Here is an 18,313-nt window from a genome sequence, read left to right as displayed (position 1 = left end):
GGGGGGCACTGGTTCAGTCCCTGGTTGGGGAGCTAAGATCTCACATGCTGTGTGGGGCAGTGAAAAAAATTTAAAAAAAATTTAAAACTACAGTCTTATTGACTGATGTAAAGTAAAATGAATGTCAACTGCTAATGTTCCAGCTATGCCACTTATAAAGAAATAGTTTATATCAAGGGATAAAAGTACCTTATTCAAAAAAGTTAAATTCCAGCTTTCTGGTCACCCATTATCATTTGGTTTTCACTGACCACTAGGTAACCCTTTCCTCTGTTGCAGAACAGCCATCCACATGTTTGCTATTAGGAAAGGCGATAATTAAAGATGTATGTTGAGAGCTGACTGTTTGTATTCTGCACATTCTTAATTTAATTCGTATTTTTTTTTTTTTTCCTTTTCTTTGTAAAATCCTGTTTGCTGACTTAGTGTTGGGGCTGGAGCTGACTACCCTGGCCAGCAGTCCAGTCCAGATTCAGGAGCAATTGCAAAACTTCTGTCCCGGGTGGGTGGAAGCCATATGTTTTGGGGAGGTGCTGGAGTGAATGAAATCCTTCCTACTCTCTTAAAATCCTTCTTCCTCAGCCAAATCTGAGAGTGACATGAACTTGGCCTCACAGAAGTCTGTCTTATAAAGGTTGTGTGTTGCCCAAGTAGAAAATGCTTTGGTAGATCCTTTATAGGCCTATAATTCTGGAATAAAAACACTTGTATAAACACATGTGGCACTGTCAGTGAAAGTTAAAATGGGGAAGAGGACAAGTTATACAGAGGAAAATGTGCAAATTGTTATTAAGGTGACTCATAAATTTTACTAGATGTTTAAAATTTATTTTATTTTGGGGAGTGGTGGTCAGGAAGTTGAATTTTGTTCGCAATACCTTTAACTCCCTTTCACCACCCCTCTTCCCAGTCATGGAACATCTCAAAAAATCTCATTATTGGCAAGGGTGTGGAATTTTAAAGCATTGACTGTCCCACATGTTTGTTTGTGTGTGGGTGTGTGTGTGCTTTTAATCCTCCCGAGATAATTGGATGTGAACTCACACGCTTTCCTCTCTTTCTCTAGGTCTCACTGGGATACTGGGTTTGGGCATTGCGGCTCCCAATTTAGCCTTTTCCCAGATGGTGACCACTTTTGGCTTGGCTGGCATTGTGGGCTACCACACTGTCTGGGGAGTGACCCCCGCTCTCCACTCACCACTGATGTCTGTGACTAATGCAATCTCAGGTTTGTTCGCCTCTTGTTTTCCCTCAATTTAGGTTTTCAAGGGTTTATTCAACTCTAGGAGTGCTTTCCATGAGGTTTATAAAGTCTGTGTTTTCCAAATTGTAGGGCTTGGCATCTTGGTGGTTGTGGTGACTCGGACTCCCAGAGGGTGCAGAGGTGGGGTTGGAAGTGAGAGGCCGATGGAGTGTGTCATACCTTTGGGCTGCTCCTGTTGCAAGCAGTGCAGAGCTACTGTTCCTTCTTTCAGTTATGATTTCCTTTAAAGAAGGGATTCCTCTGATAAAATTTGGAAACAGTGTTTCACAGTAGCAGCATGGTCCATGCAGGGTCCACACAGCTATGTGGACAGATGTGGGAGCTGCTGTGGCTTGGAAACCATGGCCCCAGTGGGCATCTCTTGCACAGGCATGGCTTTCAGGATCTCCACCGGGAACAGGTCCAATTCCAAGAAGTACTATGCTCAGGAAAGCCCAAAGCTATGGGCTTTCACCATTATATATTTATTGTTCATGCATAGTATTTTCCAGTTGTGCAACCACCAGAGGTCCCTTTGCACCATGAACAATGTTGTCTAGTAACATTATTGATTTATATCTTTATCAGGGGAACAGAGCTAGAAAGTAAAGGTTAAAATTCTTATGCAAAAGGAGAAAATGTTTCGGTAACTCTTTGCCCACAAAAGTGCTTCAGTGAGAATGTGTGTGAGAACTTTCTCCTTTATGATGCATGTGCTTGTGGGGTGTTTCAGCGATGACATTTGATTCGGCAGCACGACTATTAGCTACTGTTTAATATATCCATGCTTTCTTCCCAGGGTTGACCGCAGTTGGTGGGTTGGTGCTGATGGGAGGACATTTGTATCCTTCCACAACTTCTCAGGGCCTTGCTGCTCTTGCTACATTCATATCCTCAGTCAACATTGCAGGTATGAGGACAGTGAAAGAACCCAGAGTGCAATTTTTAGTGGAGACACGAGAAGCAAATATAAATCAATATAAAACAAACATTCTGATTTTTAAGAATTTAATCATGCCTTTAAAAAATGTTTCACTCAGATGATAAATGCTCTGTGTGAAGGAAAATTAGTTATTTTGCCCATTGGTAAGTTTTAGAAACTATTTGATAAGAGAACACCCCTCCCCCTGAATGCCCCAAAGGTTAACTACAATGCCTACAGGTTAACTGGAAAGGTATTTAAGGCATAGTTTTGAATTAAGCTGACTTAGAGCTATCACCATAACATCTTTAAATGGGTATAATTTTAGATAAAACTTTAGCCTTTTGCCTTATCCTGGCCTATGTTCCTGAAAACTGAAAGCCTAGCACATCACTTGTATATGAAACTCACTCGATGATATTTTGTAGCTATAAATTCTTTAACGTGTCCAAACAGACCTGGTGCCAGCTGATATGGTATTTTTTCTTTTATCACTTATTATAGGGTTTAACAAACAGAATAACCTATTAGAAGAAAAACCCTGGCCTTTGATCTTCTGCATTCCCGAGCTGTTTGAATGGCTGTTTATTGTTAGTCATGCAGAAATAGTTGGTTTTATACTCTGAGAGCAAATTTTCTTCCTCAATGTATTAAGAGTTCCTCCCTTCAATGTAACTGGCTTGAGTAACAGAATAACTTCTAATTTTGAGGTTCTAAAATGTTACTTAAAATGATATTTATTCCTAGATGATAAAGATGTCCTTAAAATAGAAAACTTGTAGCCCTTTAAAAATTATGTTGCTCAATGAGATACCTCTTTCTGTTTTATATTTACTTTGATAAGGTGGCTTTCTGGTGACTCAGAGAATGCTGGACATGTTCAAACGTCCCACCGACCCCCCAGAACACAATTACCTGTATCTGCTCCCTGCCGGTACCTTTGTTGGAGGATACTTAGCTGCCCTCTCCAGTGGTTATAACATTGAACAAGTAAGAGTCTCTTTTGAAAGCTTTTACTTTTGTACTGTGTCTTCATCCCAAGTAGACCTAACATTATCATCACCAAAATTCAAATTCTATCAAGCAAATACGACAGTAACTTTTGAAACATCTTGGTCAAATAGAGCATTCTCATCCTCTAAGAATCAGGACCTTGGATTCTAGAGACAGATTTGCCTGCCAAGTCTGCAAGGATGGGTTTACCTGTTGGTCCCTAAGTTCTTCCACATGTAAAAAGAGGCAAGAAGTTTATTAGTACCCTTCTTATGTATCTGGCTGGATTGTTGTAGGGATACAATGAAATAATCAGTAAAACATTTTTATTATTAGATATCATTAGTCCTTTTCCTACTTACTTTCTTCCCCTGTGGATCCAGGAGATGTTATGCCAGTGCATTTAAAAAAGCTAATTTAAAAATGCATGCTGTGTAGAGAAACAGAAATAATCAAGTTGAACTTTGAAAGTTCCATGTCTAAATATAGTTTATAATAGAGACTCAACTTTGTTCCAAACTCAGTCATACCTTTCTTTTCAATGACTATTTCAGCCTCTCTGACAGCTGAAAAATCACGTCTCCTTTGGTTTCTGCTGTTTCTAACATGTACTATTTGTTGAATGAACACAATCTTTTTTGAGAAGAGTTAGAACAGTGAGTCAGGGAGACGTATGTCTGCATCCCAGATTTGCTATTTACTGATCGTTTGCCCTTAGAAAAATTATGTGGCCTCTTTAAGCACTGGTTTTCTCTTTTATAAAGTGAGGATGAAGATTCTTTCCTCCTGTGACTCTCATGAGACTGAGTTACAGCATAAGTAAAGTATACAGCACGGTCTCTGGCACTTACAACCTCAGGGGATGGCTCACTTATAGCATTAGGTCAGGTCTAGATCCCATAATAACTCCATTTAAATTTAGGTACTTTTATATGCACTTGTATGCTATCAAGTCCAGAAGAAGCCAATGTACATAAATGGTATAATTGCAAGTACAATTTAAAGTATTTAATATGGTAATATCCTTAATGGATAGGAAAATATATTGAAATATTTTAAAAGAGAGCTCTATTGGTCCTTCTATTGTCTGAATTTAAAATTGTCCTTAGAGAATCATGTTTCCTCAAGAGGAGTTCTCCTTAAGCTAGTAGACTGAAGGTTTTGATAATCTCTCTCTTTCTCTTCCCTTTCCTTTGAAAAGATTGTGTACCTGGGCTCTGGCCTGTGCTGTGTTGGTGCCCTGGCCGGGCTTTCCACCCAGGGAACTGCGCGTCTTGGCAATGCATTGGGCATGATTGGGGTGGCTGGAGGCCTGGCAGCCACCCTTGGAGGCCTAAAACCGTGCCCAGAACTGTTAGCTCAGATGTCTGGAGCAATGGCTTTGGGCGGTACCATTGGTAAGCACTTGTGGGTTTCTGCCTTTATGTAAGTCCATGCCCTTTGAACACCTGACGGCAGTTAGGCTCAGAGATTTAAGAATACTTTTTTAGGAGTAAGAACTTTTTAATTGCACTTCAGTTTCTGAATATACATATTTCTGTTTGAGGCCCATATTGATGAAGGAATTAAATTGCCTTAATGGAAGTTGCTTCAGTAAATATTCTTTTGGCAAAAAGTCATCACAGTTGGTGTAATTCTCATTCAGAAGTAAACATTTTAAAACACTGAGTAATATCAACTGTGTCAAAAGAGTGGGCTGAGAAATGCCTTGGGCTCAGTTCTTGTTTTCCTTTATTGACTCTGTCCAGTTAGCTGAGAATTGAACAGGGAATTGGAATACTTATATGTGTACTATCTATAGGCTCATCTTTTATTCTGCTGGGTATAAATAACAGCAGAAGATTCTGCTTCAGAGACCTGTTAAAAACGTGAAAAACACGTGCCAGCAGAAAAAAACACTCTTTTAGTCTTATTCAGTGGTGTGCTGGGGTTGGTTGGTAAATTTTCAAGAATCTTTCGAGCTGGTTATTAAACACAGCTATTATCAAAAATTAAATTATATAAACTTAAAATTAAATAAATTAGAAACAAAGGTAATAATCCTAAACACTCATGACTTTCTAATGAATTCACTAGCTTTTATTATCTCTGCTTTTGAGATTATCCATGTGTCTTGTGTCTGTGTGGTAGAAATACTATGTAATGATGGGACATCTCTTCCTGAACCCATATTTAGTGACATCACGTTGGTAGCTTGAGAGCAGCCATGGCAGTTGTATTTACACCATGGAAATCAACAAATCTATGAATCTGTGTTTCATTTATTGTTTTGTTCATTGTCCATACCTAGTAAGGTGATGGAGAAAATATTAATAATGCAAGCTTAAACTTAAAAGTGTGTTTTGTCATTACACTGTGAATTGCGCAAAAAAATTGAGCAAATATTCTTCCAGTACTTGGAAACTATTATCAGATTCAACAAAATTGCCACTCACATGGTTGACAGTGAGTGAAGTTCTTATATACATCTCGTTGTTTCACTCTCGTCTTACTTGTTAGAGTAAACACAAATCTCAACCAACATTCATGTGGGAACCACACTCATTCATCAGTTGCAAACACTAGGTTGGCTACATATACCAGAATTTGGTAACATTCTGTGAGTCAATTGGTTATATGAAACTTACAGTAAAGAGTATTGTATATATTTTTATTGTTTAAAAATTGTGTGCTGCATACATTTTTATGAGTAAAAACTCATGTATGTATTTACACATGCACGTTTTTATTCTGAGGGGCTGGTGGTTAAATACTTACCAAGCACAGCATTAGCTTTACATCTCCTTTTATACTTACCTGGGAAAGCTGTGCATCCTTTCTTGACAGTCCCTGGAAAAGCACTTGAAGCAAAATGCTTGTGCTGTAGGTTCATGGCAGGACAACCTTTAGGCATGACCTTTGCAAATGTTGTGAGCCCCAGTCCTTCTATTCCCCCTACCTGTAGCCAGGCAACTCCTTCAGAGTCTCCTGATTTGGTTGTTTACTACTCAGATATTTGCATTTCATTACCTTTGGACTTGGCTCCCATCCACTCACCTGAAAACCTAGACCTTCTTCATATTCCAGCTGTTCCTTGTGTGCTCAGGGGCAAATGTTGGCTGATAGGGAAGAGAGCCTGGGTTATTCATGCAGTGGGGGGTTTTTAAGGGGTTTAGTTGGAGCTTTAAGTAATCTGAAGAAGCGTTAGTCCGGGAGAGTGTTCAAAGGTTGTAAGGAACGTTGATGCTGTGTGTTTGGGTTCTTTGGAGTTGGGCGTTGGTGAGGTGTGTTGAAAGAGCCTGCTATTTGAAAGGGTATTTAAGCCAGTGTTCTTGCGGAATAGTCCCTGTAAGAGAATATTTTGCCAGGAAGCAGATAAATACTTAATTAATGACAATGATGAATAACCTTAAGAGGCCTTTTTTTAAACTGAGGTATAATTGACATATAATATTATACTAGTTTTAGATGTACATAATAATTTGATATTTATATATATAGATTGCAAAGTGATCACCACAATAAGTCTAGTTAACATGCATCACCATACATAGTTAAAATTTTTTTTCTTGTGCTGAGAACTTTTTTTTTTTTTTTTTTTTGCGGTACGCGGGCCTCTCACTGTTGTGGCCTCTCCCGTTGCGGAGCACAGGCTCCGGACGCGCAGGCTCAGCGGCCATGGCTTACGGGCCCAGCCGCTCCGCGGCATGTGGGATCTTCCCGGACCGGGGCATGAACCCGTGTCCCCTGCATCGGCAGGCAGACTCTCAACCACTGCGCCACCAGGGAAGCCCGTGATGAGAACTTTTAAGATCTACTCTCTTAGCAACTTTCAAATATGCAATACAGCTTTATTAACTATAGTCACCATGCTGTACATTCCATCTCCAGGACTATTTATTTTATAACTGGAAGTTTATACCTTCTGACCCCCTTCACCCATTTTGCCCACCCCCCATCCCACCTCCCGCCTCTGGCAACCACCAATCTGTTCTCTGTATCTATGAGCTTGGTTTTTTGTTTGTTTGTTTGTTTGTTTCAGATTCCACATAAAAGTGATATCCTATGGTATTTGTCTTTCTCTGTCTGACTTACTTCACTTAGCATAATGCCCTCAAGGTCCATCCATGTCAAGATTTCCTTTTTTTTATGGCTGAGTAATATTCAAGTGTGGTCTTTATTGGGTTGTTTCTTAAAGGTCTGTCAAGTTTTAATTTCTCTTTGACTTTCACTTTCCAACAGGACTGACAATTGCGAAACGCATCCAGATTTCTGATTTACCTCAGTTAGTTGCTGCTTTCCACAGTTTAGTGGGCTTGGCAGCTGTGCTTACGTGCATAGCTGAGTACATTGTAGAATATCCACATTTCGCTACGGATGCAGCAGCTAATCTTACCAAGACCGTGGCCTACCTCGGTACTTACATCGGTGGTGTCACGTTTAGTGGGTCTCTTGTTGCCTATGGAAAATTGCAGGGTAAGTGATTCAGTATAACATAGAGGTAAATATCTATTATTTAGGGTGTTTAGGGGTCCATTTCAATTTCAGAAAATAGCTTAGTAGTAGAACCTGTTAGGTGAAGAGTATTTGTATGACACTATGAAAGTTTTTTTTTTCTCCATAAACGTGGCTTCCCTTTATTGATCCTTACAGATCTCACGAAGCTTTGAAGCCATGTCTTCTGCAGACAGCTAGTGAAGGAAACTAATGCACAGAAATTCACATAGAGGGACTAGTTGACCTTTGATAATATGTATGAACAAAATAGCGTCTTTATAATCCTTGGTTAGAGATGCTGGTGTAACATTCACAGAAATGATTCATACATTTTCCAGAATAGAGAGAGGCTTATTGAATAAATTTGTGTGATTAGTATACAGTACTTACTTTTAAAACAAATGCACATTTTAGGGGGCTAGCCTGGCAGCTTTTGCTACTGCTAAAGCCAATCATGAAAATAGAAATAGCTGCTTTCAGTGTTTTCATGAAAAAGCAAGTCTCTAGAGAAACTAGTTTGTGATTTAAAAACCTGGTCTTGTCTCTCAGTAATCAAGTCATTAGAATTAAGTGGGGAACTTCCATGAAACTTAAAAATCGCAAAAGAACTTAAAGCCTACGGTATTCTTGTCTCACGCTTTGTCTTTATTATTTTATTTTATTTTATTTATTTATTTTTTATTTTTATTTTTTTTTTGCGGTACGCGGGCCTCTCACTGTTGTGGCCTCTCCCGTTGCGGAGCACAGGCTCCGGACGCGTAGGCTCAGCGGCCATGGCTCACAGGCCCAGCTGCTCCGTGGCATGTGGGATCTTCCCGGACCGGGGCATGAACCCGCGTCCCCTGCATCGGCAGGCAGACTCTCAACCACTGCGCCACCAGGGAAGCCCCTATTTTATTTTTTTATGGAGCTTATATTCTTGGGGAGGAGACAATCAAAAAGGAAGGTAAACCAAAAAATAAATAAAACAGCAGTGGCAACTTTTACAAAAGAAACAAAAAGGGGCTAAGAAAAGGAGAAGATGTACCATAAGTAAGATGTTAGTACATGCTTTGTCTTTAGAACCAACTAGCAAACAAGGACCCTTCTCCCTTGGGCTCAGTTGATAAAATCAGAAAGGCTAATGTTCTAGGACTCTGTTTTGACATTTTCAATAAATAAAACCACACTTAACTTCTGTATTGGTCATACGGGGGGAAAAAAAAATCACTTTTCATGATTCCATGACAAAGAGTAAGGAAATTGTTGTGTGATCAAAGTAAAGGACAATTAAGTCAAGCCTTACTTTTCCTAATTCCATTAATATTTATGTGTAAGAACTCTAATTTACTTTTATGTTTCAGTAGCTGGTGATATAAAGTGATATTTTAAGTAGCATGTTTTTATCCTAATGTTAAATTTTGGTGGTTTAGGATTAAATGATACACACTTAAGAGTGTGTGCGTGTGAGGGAGTTTCTTGTGACACGTTCTAGGTTCTGATTCCCACATGCTTGGCCCTAGGTATCCTGAAATCCGCCCCTCTCCTGCTCCCTGGAAGGCACCTACTCAATGCTGGCCTGCTGGCTGCTAGCGTGGGTGGAATCATCCCATTCATGATGGACCCCAGCTTCACCACTGGCATTACCTGTCTGGGCTCTGTGTCAGCTCTGTCTGCTGTCATGGTAAGAGGTCAGAGATGGAAAGCACATTCTTAGCGAGGAACTAAGTATTTTGTTAGGTTACAGTCTAATCTTATTTCTCTCTCTTCAAGACCCCTGATGGAATAAAAATGTTTTAATGCTGTTATGTATTCATCTTTGGATAGTCTGGAAAATATAGAAAAGTGTAAGGAGAAAATTACTCTTTCTCTTCACTTACTAATTCCTGTCAGAGTTGTCACATGTGACATCTTTTTTGCTCTGGGGTCTTTTCACTGGATCAATGTGTTGGTGAATGGGAATTTAAAAAGCCAGGGGTTTCATTTCTGTTCATTAGGTGCCTGCTGTGTGACAAGCCCTATAAAATAAGTGTCAGAGAGTCCCTGCCCGTTAGTTGCTCTCACATTTGTTGGAAGCTCTGATACCAAACCAAATAATCATATGAAATGAAATGCTTTTAATAAACCCTGTGTGTTCAGTGAAGGGAGTTCAGTGAAACCTTTCAGGATAGGTTGGCCCCCCTCTTCCTCTCTAGTTACTGCTTTAGTATATGGATACATACAGTATTCTTTAGGTGTCTGTATGTCACAGTTTAGCATTCTATTTATAGCAGTGTATAGAGCAGTGTATAGCTCTGTGCCATTCACTGATTACTTCATGTTTGTCTAGTATACTCTTAGTATATACTTTATAGACAAGGTACATGTTTAAAAATTTTTAAATCATCTACAGTGCTTAGCACAAAGTTAGACATACAGTAATTGCTTAGTCACCCTAAACCCTATCCTCAGATTTTCAAGCTAGTAAGACTGGGCTTATATTTTAGTTTTAGCTGCTTCACTTGGCACCAACAGGACCCTCCTCATCAGCTAAAGTCATAAACACTGTGACATTTACTCAGCGCTGTTACTTTTTTCCGAGTGTAGACCCCTCTCCAATTTTTGCCTGCTCTTCATCACTCCCTTTTAGGGATTTAGGGATTTTTTTGCACAGGGGTTGTGGTTCAGCGTTTGCACATGTTATATCTGTAGGAGAGTTGGTCCGATAGGGGTCACTCGGTCATTACCAGGTGTGGAACTTACATGTAAATGTATTAATTGGAAAACCGGAATGATTAGGAGCCATGATGCTCAGTGTCAGAGGTTTCTTTTCATTGCATGAATTTTGAGTTCCACTCTGGTTTTTCTGCTAGGGTGTGACTTTGACGGCTGCCATTGGGGGTGCTGACATGCCCGTGGTCATCACTGTGCTGAACAGCTATTCAGGCTGGGCCCTGTGTGCAGAGGGCTTCCTGCTCAACAACAGTCTGCTGACCATCGTGGGTGCACTCATCGGCTCCTCCGGTGCGATACTGTCCTACATCATGTGTGTGGTAAGGAAACAGCCAATGGAGGAAAAGGAAATGCTGTTCTGAAAATGAGGACCTGTTTGTCATTTCTTTTATTTGCAGTAAAAATGACTGTGTTGGTTCTTTTTCTCTCCAGCAGAAATATCAGAGTGTTTCGTTTGAATACATTTGCCATACTGCTTTTAAAGTACACAAGTGTAGATAACTTGGAAAATTAAGTATAAGATAAAAATCTTCTAACTCCCTCCATCTGGTGATAAACACTTAAGATTTTATTTCCTTCTATTCTTTTTCTTCGTGTATTGCATATCTGTGTGTTTACTTATCTGATCATATTGTACACTGTCTTACGTTGAATTTTTTTTTTTTTTTTCCCCGGTACGCGGGCCTCTCACTGTTGTGGCCTCTCCCGTTGCGGAGCACAGGCTCCAGACGCACAGGCTCAGCGGCCATGGCTCAGGGGCCCAGCCGCTCTGCGGCATGTGGGATCTTCCCGGACCGGGGCACGAACCCGTGTCCCCTGCATCGGCAGGCGGACTCTCAACCACTGTGCCACGAGGGAAGCCCACGCTGAATTTTTTTAATCTTCCAAATTATAGTCTTACCACTTTCTTATCATTAAAAATGCTTTTTAAATATGATTTTAAGGGTCTTCATACTAATCTAGAATATGGATATTCAAGATTTATTTAATTTTCCCTAATGCTGTACTTTAAGGTTGTTTGATTTATCTTTCTCTTTGTACCTAAATACATTTTGGCACTTCTGATTTTTGTCTTAGGATGATTCCTAGAAGTGAAAGGGTGTGCTCGTTTTTTGGGCTCTGCCTACTTACTGCTGTGTGGTTTCCAGAAAGCTTGCTCCAATTTACACTCCCACTCGTCATCTGTGAGAGTGCCTATCTTGAAGTTTTGTGGTCAGCATGATTTAGAAAAAAAATTAACAAGACACATACTTCCTAGCTTCCTTTTTGTTTCTAATTCTCTTCTTAATGGCAAGAAGATATCCTGCAAATAATTAAAGTTTTGACTAAAAAACTTTTTCAAATTATAGCTATTATTCTCTAAATAATTGTTTTGAATGGCTGTGAAAGGACAAGCATGAAACTGGGTGAAGTTAGAATGTGACTTTATGCTGATTAATAACTCAGGCAGAAAAATAACTTCACCTTCATTCTTTTATTACAATTATAAAAATACCTTATTTTACAACTCAGAATTCCTCTTACGTCTTTAATTGAAAAATCTCATTGCAAATTGAATGCTGAAGTTATCTTTTCATAATAAAAAAATTAGTTTGCTTTGGCTATATTGTAAAAAACAAAAATTTGAAAGCCTAAGTTCAAAACAAGCTGAGAGGTTTTAAATTAAATCCCCCAAGTTCAAGGAGTTTGGACAGGTGTTTCCTACTGGAAAAGTGTCAGGATTTGGAGTTTTTATTTATTTAAAAATACATTTATTTATTTTTTAATTTATTTTTATTTATGGTTGCTTTGGGTCTTCATTGCTGCGCGCGGGCTTCTCGTTGTGGTGCGCGGGCTTCTCATTGCGGTAGCTTCTCGTTGCAGAGCACGGGCTCTAGGTGCATGGGCTTCAGTAGTTGTGGCTCGCGGGCTCTAGAGCGCAGGCTCAGCAGCTGTGGCGCAGGGGCTTAGTTGCTCCGCGGCATGTGGGATCTTCCTGGACCAGGGCTCAAACCCATGTCCCCTGCATTGGCAGGTGGATTCTCAACCACAGCGCCACCAGGTAAGCCCGAGGATGTGGAGTTTTTAAAAACAAATGTTTAAGAAGGAGAAAAATTTATTCAGTTGTATTAGAAATAGTTTTCTCTAAAGAACTTTTAACCCTTAGTTTGACTTTGCTTCGTTTGGTGAATTTCAGTGACCAGCAGGGGGCAGCAGATTGTCATTAATACTTAACAGTTTGTCAAATACTGATTTTAAAATTAAATGGGAGTGTTTGTATTTTTACAAGGCCAGTGTCATACTTATGGGGAGAGGAAGTCGGGGCTTGTATATTGTTCTTGGAGTGTCAGCATGGGTACCTTCTTATCTTTATCCTTTTTCTCTTAAATGGTTTTCTTTAGGTTCTTAAATTTATCAACAGTATTTCCCAAATTTCTGTCTGTGTCTTTTATTTCCTCTCCTTTCCCTTCTTTATTTAGTTTCTTTTATTGTTGGTTATAGTAACTATAGTAACCTTTGCAGTAGCATTAACTAGAATAAGGTATAAAAGGCACTTGTTGAAAGTACTCTTTTCTACATGTGCTTTTAATTATACCATATTTCTCTTAATTTTTATCCATTCTTTCATATTTCTTGATCTGTTTTTTCTAGTTCTTCTGTTTCTTTTCTTTCTGTTTCCACTGCCTCAGGCATGCCATTCCACTGTCAGCATACCTCAGATATTTTTTATTCCTATATTGTATGTAAGGCTAACAAGGTCTCATAGCTGTCTGTGACCATAAGTATCACACTGGGTCAGATATGTTTTTTTGTAATAGTAAATTGTAGTAATTTGGATTTGAAAGCAGTTGAAGCTTTAATTTTTAAAAAATATTACTCAGTTGCAAAAATAAAAGATGTTTAATGAAACATCTTTCATTAAGGAAATAGAAAAAGATAAATAAGGATATAAAATAATCTATAATCCCATTACCACTTAACTGTTAACACTTAATATTCTAATTCTTGTCTTTTTTCATATGTATATATTTAAATACATTCTATGTTAACGTTTAATTTTCTAACCAATAAATTTTAGTGTCTACATGTTATTATATCACAAACACATACCATAATTTATTTATCCAAGTCCATGATATTAGTTGTTCTTACCTTTTTTTTTCTGCCGTATTCTTCCTTGTGTCTTGTTTATTATTTTCTTAGGTCAAATTTCTGTAAGTACAATTACTTGATTAAACGGAATAAAATCTTTTTGTTGGGTGTAGATGTTGATAAATTGATCTCCAAAGGACTCTGCAGTCAAAGCTCCCACCAGTGTGATGTGCAGAGTGCTTGTTTTACTGCTCATGTTCTACTCCTGTGACTTATTACAAAACAGACAAGACAACAACAAAAACACACCTGCATGGTTTTCAATTTCAAAGATAGAAATTTCCTTTTCTTCTAAGTTTTCCTGCTCTGACTTTTCACATTAATACTCATTGACTCTTACCTTTATTATAAGAAATTGTTTATTTCTTATAATAAACTGTTTATTATAAGAAACTTTCTCCATGGCTTGTGCTTAGCAGCTCAGAGTGGTTCATAATAATAATATAAGTGAAATAGCTCCTCGTAATTGGGCATAGTAGAATATGCTGGGTGCTTTACAAATATTAACTCTTTTGATCCCCAAACTAATTCTGGAGGTAGGAAATATTATTCTCACTTTACAAGATATTTTAAGACACCATTTATTTATTTATTTATTATTTTTTATCTTTTTAAATTTATTTGTTATTTTATTTTATTTTTTGGCTGCGTTGGGTCTTCATTGCTGCACGTGGGCTTTCTCTAGTTGTGGCGATCGGGGAGCTACTCTTCATTGTGGTGCACAGGCTTCTCATTGCAGTGGCTTCTCTTGTTGCAGAGCACAGGCTCTAGGCACATGGGCTTCAGTAGTTGCAGCACGTGGGCTCAGTAGTTGTGGCTCGCGGGCTCTAGAGCGCAGGCTCAGTAGCTGTGGTGCACGGGCTTAGTTGCTCCACGGCATGTGGGATCTTCCCGGACCAGGGCTCGAACCCATGTCCCCTGCATTGGCAGGCGATTCTCAACCACTGCGCCACCAGAGAAGCCCTAAGACACCATTTATTATTCGCCTTTGTGTTTATGGAGCCTGCCCTAGCACCTGGCACATTCAAATGAATATAATAATTGTTAAATGAACATTAGATGAATATTCTATTTGTTAGCTCATTTCACGTTTTGGAATCCTCTCCAGATAGGTTATGGTAGCAGAAACACTACCACATATCAAACATCTATTAATATTACTAGTATGTTTACCTTCATTATTTTATTATTTATTGAAGGAAACATGCAAGTCCAAACCAGCACAGAGTGGTTTTATTATGTGAGAGGGAATGGAATGCACCCTAAGTGTAATCAGCATCCCGAAAATTGAATTTTTGTTCTGACAAAGAATTCTTTTGGGTATCCTCTGAGCCTAATGCTTGGTTACACAACACCCAGTATTATAAAAGCTGAAAAATGTTGACAGTGTCAAACAGCCAGCTCAAATGAATGATTTGCTTTCTATCCAGATGTCGTATAGACATTAAACTCTTTATGATTTTGCAGTCCATTTACTTGAGATAGTGTCCAGATTGCCTGGGATATAGAAGGCTTACAAAAATGCAGCGGCATTCTCCGAGCAAATTTTCTGATTTTTGCACTTTGCTGCTTGTTTCCAAATGAAAAGAAAACAGAATGAAGTAGATCAAAGCCAAACCAAAAATAACTTTTTTTTGCCTTGCAATCAACAAATTAGCACCTACAAAGCATTGAAATGAGAGATGCTAGTCAATGGTATACATGTTGTTATTGCTTTGTCTGTATTATGACCTTTCCTTTGTTTTCATATTTATTTCTTAGTTTGCTTGGAATTATGTGAATTAAGGATCTCTTTAATGTAGCATACAATTTTCATTACAGGACTTAATAACTTGAAAGGAACAGTCTTGGACAGTGTTGCAAATACTTTGTCTTAGAAGTTGGCAACTCTTCAATCTGTGGATCAGTGGTCACAGGATAGTCTCATGAATCACTTAAGCAAGCAAAAAAAAAAAAAAAAAAAAAAAGAAGGAAACAAAACAAAGCCCTAAACCCTAAACATTTGTTGGAACTGTGATGTTGCGTTGGTAAATTCAGAGATGAAAATTAATTTAGTTTAGTTTTTAAGAGACCACATGGAATTAGCTTAATGGTGATATGATTGTGGATATGTATTTAACAAGTTGACTTTGATTGTTAAACTACTGTGTGGTTTCCTAATTTCTCTTTGTAAGATACCATCAGAAGTGGGTACACATTAATAAAATGTCCTCAGAAATTCTTTCCCTCTCCTCCATTCAGTTTTATAGGAAGAAAAGGAGGGTTCCTTTTAAGCCAAGTTAAAGTGGTCATATTCTTCTACATTCTGTGCCTCTGTCATCTCTCCCTTTATACAGGACTGTGTGATGCAGGTGATGAAGCCTCTTTGTACTTTTCACTTTTTTTTTTTTTAAAGTAATCTATTGCAGAAATATCTCAGTGTCTGAAATTGGCCTTTGAATCAGTTTTTAAGGGCAAGAATTTGGTAGAATGTATTTCTGGTAATTTTGTTTCAGAATCCTGTGATTTAAAACTAGAAAGGATTTATCAAAATCAGCAGATGTTGAATGTTTGGGAAGTGTCAGGTATGGCTATTTGGATTTTCATTCAACCTTGGATTTAAGTATAGGAGGTTGTGTTAAGAATTTAAAACTCCACGTTGGATTGAGATGAAGAACTTAATTAAAAGCATCACTTTAATTTTTCTCTGACCCTCTTGTCTGTTAGTAATATGCATAAATATATTCTGAACTTTATTTTATATGTAAGAAACTTAGACAAATCCACCAGACTCTGGGCTTTGTGAAATGTGAATGTTATATCTGATAAATGGGGTTAGGTCAAAAGAACAATTTAAAAAACTCTGACAACATTTTGATCCACATCTTTGAAACTTATGATAAGTCAAGTGTGGCCCTTTGCTCATCTTCTCTGCTCGTTTCTTCCCTGCCTTTGCCTCTGTCCCACTTCTGCAGTATATGTAATTCTCTCTCCTAAGGTGGTAGCAGGCTTGCCTATCTTTGGATGAGTGGTCATGTTTTTTTTTCTCTGATGTGTTCCTTATCACTGAAAATCTCCAGGTGCTTTTTGCTCTTTAGAAATAAAGTGTTGTCTTTTTTTTAAAGTATAGGTTGACACTTATATAGCTTTAAAATAGTATAACTGATGGATCAATGATATGTTTATTACAACCCTTAAAATAGGATTTAATTTTTTGGAATTCTTCATGAAGTGATACATTCAGCTATGATCATTTAGAATGACTACTTTGATCACACAGTGATTTGAATTCTTAAAATGTTTTTTTTTTTTTTTTTTTTTGCTTTACGCGGGCCTCTCACTGTTGTGGCCTCTCCCGTTGCGGAGCACAGGCTCCGGACGTGCAGGCTCAGCGGCCATGGCTTACGGGCCCAGCCGCTCCGTGGCACGTGGGATCTTCCCGGACCGGGGCACGAACCCGCGTCCCCTGCATCGGCAGGCGGACTCTCAACCACTGCGCCACCAGGGAAACCCCTTAAAATGTTTTTGATTACTCAAAACATCTAGCTTCCTGTCTTTTTTTTAACCACCACACCTCTAGAGGTCTCCAAACAGTTTTCAAAACCAGATCCGTTATTGTCACATATTCCAGCCGTGGTGTTTGTATGGTACTTTGTTGGATGATTGTAAATGAGCATGCAATAAATGCCTTCCTCTTACTTTTTCCTGACATTATTTTTCTAGTTAAAAGATGGGTGTAAATTTTAGCGAAGCAGTGTATAAACTAACTCATTTACCTTTTTTGGAAGTGAAATATTTTAGAAGGCTAATGATGAATCCAGTCACTTCTGTTATTACTTCATGGAGCTGTAGTTGATTTGGAAAATAAGACAGTATCAACTCCCACATTTCCTTTTTTCCTGATGACAGAGGGCAGCAGACTTCTAAATGATAGGGATCCCTGTCCTTTGATTCCTCCCTGTTGCCTTTTGACAGCTTGCAGCTGGTATCAGAATTCACCTGAGATCTGTAGAGTCACCTTGTAAAATTTCTTATGGCTATCATTCTCTTTTACTCTGGTGAAATACATGTCAATATGGAGGTAGAACTTGCTCAATCAGTACACAGATAATAATGACTAGATCTGAGTTTTTCACATATATGTCAATATGACTGGTAATTTTCCATTAAATTTTTAAAAATTTATTTTGACTGAAAAGATATCAGCGTACACTTGATTTTATAGAAAAAAATGATGTGATTTCCCAGATGTCTTCTTATCATTTAAATTTTTGAAATAATTTTCAGAAGCTAGATCAAATTGGTTTGGTTAAAATGTTTTAGGTGATCAAATAAGCCTCTTTAAATGATTCTGAACACCATATACACAGGATTCATACCATTTTCAAAAGTTATGCGGATTAAGCTCTCACAGCTACAATTTTACTCTCCAGGCAATGAATCGCTCCCTGGCTAATGTGATTCTTGGAGGCTACGGTACCACTTCAACAGCTGGTGGAAAACCCATGGAAATTTCTGGCACACATACAGAAATCAACCTTGACAATGCAATTGACATGATTCGAGAAGCTAATAGCATTATTATTACTCCAGGTAAAAAACCAAAACCCCAAAGCAAACAAACAACCTGTAATAGCTGTTGTAATTGATTACATTAAAGTAATTTCTTGTAATTGGGAAAAAAATCAAAGTGGAACGTCTTCACTTTTGAAAACGTAATGGAAATTTAGAAGCAGCCCTGTGATTACTAAGTGGAAAGTACTGAGAATTCTTGGCTTAGGTTAATATTTGGGGAATCACATAGAGATTCTATAAATTGAGGTAGTGGATTCTACCTGTGTCTTTTGTGGTTCTGTACAAATGTTTAAATCATCTTT

General features: G+C 38.3%; 1 protein-coding gene across 8 annotated transcripts in view; it reads left to right on the top strand.

Annotated features, from left to right (window-relative positions):
• NNT (nicotinamide nucleotide transhydrogenase) overlaps nt 1-18,313 on the top strand; it is a 92,724-nt gene that overhangs the window by 49,803 nt on the left and 24,608 nt on the right. For all 8 annotated transcript variants that reach the window (XM_027101146.1, XM_027101154.1, XM_027101153.1 and 5 more), the window contains 8 exons: nt 1,067-1,228; nt 2,043-2,153; nt 3,010-3,155; nt 4,360-4,555; nt 7,380-7,613; nt 9,137-9,297; nt 10,466-10,645; nt 17,870-18,029. In XM_027101146.1, the coding sequence (XP_026956947.1) occupies nt 1,067-1,228; nt 2,043-2,153; nt 3,010-3,155; nt 4,360-4,555; nt 7,380-7,613; nt 9,137-9,297; nt 10,466-10,645; nt 17,870-18,029 (1,350 nt within the window). The remainder of the gene's footprint in view (nt 1-1,066; nt 1,229-2,042; nt 2,154-3,009; nt 3,156-4,359; nt 4,556-7,379; nt 7,614-9,136; nt 9,298-10,465; nt 10,646-17,869; nt 18,030-18,313) is intronic.

Source organism: Aethalodelphis obliquidens, unplaced genomic scaffold (genome assembly GCF_003676395.1).
Source record: "Aethalodelphis obliquidens isolate GAN/ISIS:26980383/991018 unplaced genomic scaffold, ASM367639v1 scaffold4, whole genome shotgun sequence".
In the NCBI taxonomy this organism is placed as follows: Eukaryota; Metazoa; Chordata; class Mammalia; order Artiodactyla; family Delphinidae; genus Aethalodelphis; species Aethalodelphis obliquidens.
This window is presented reverse-complemented; position numbering and strand designations above follow the sequence as displayed.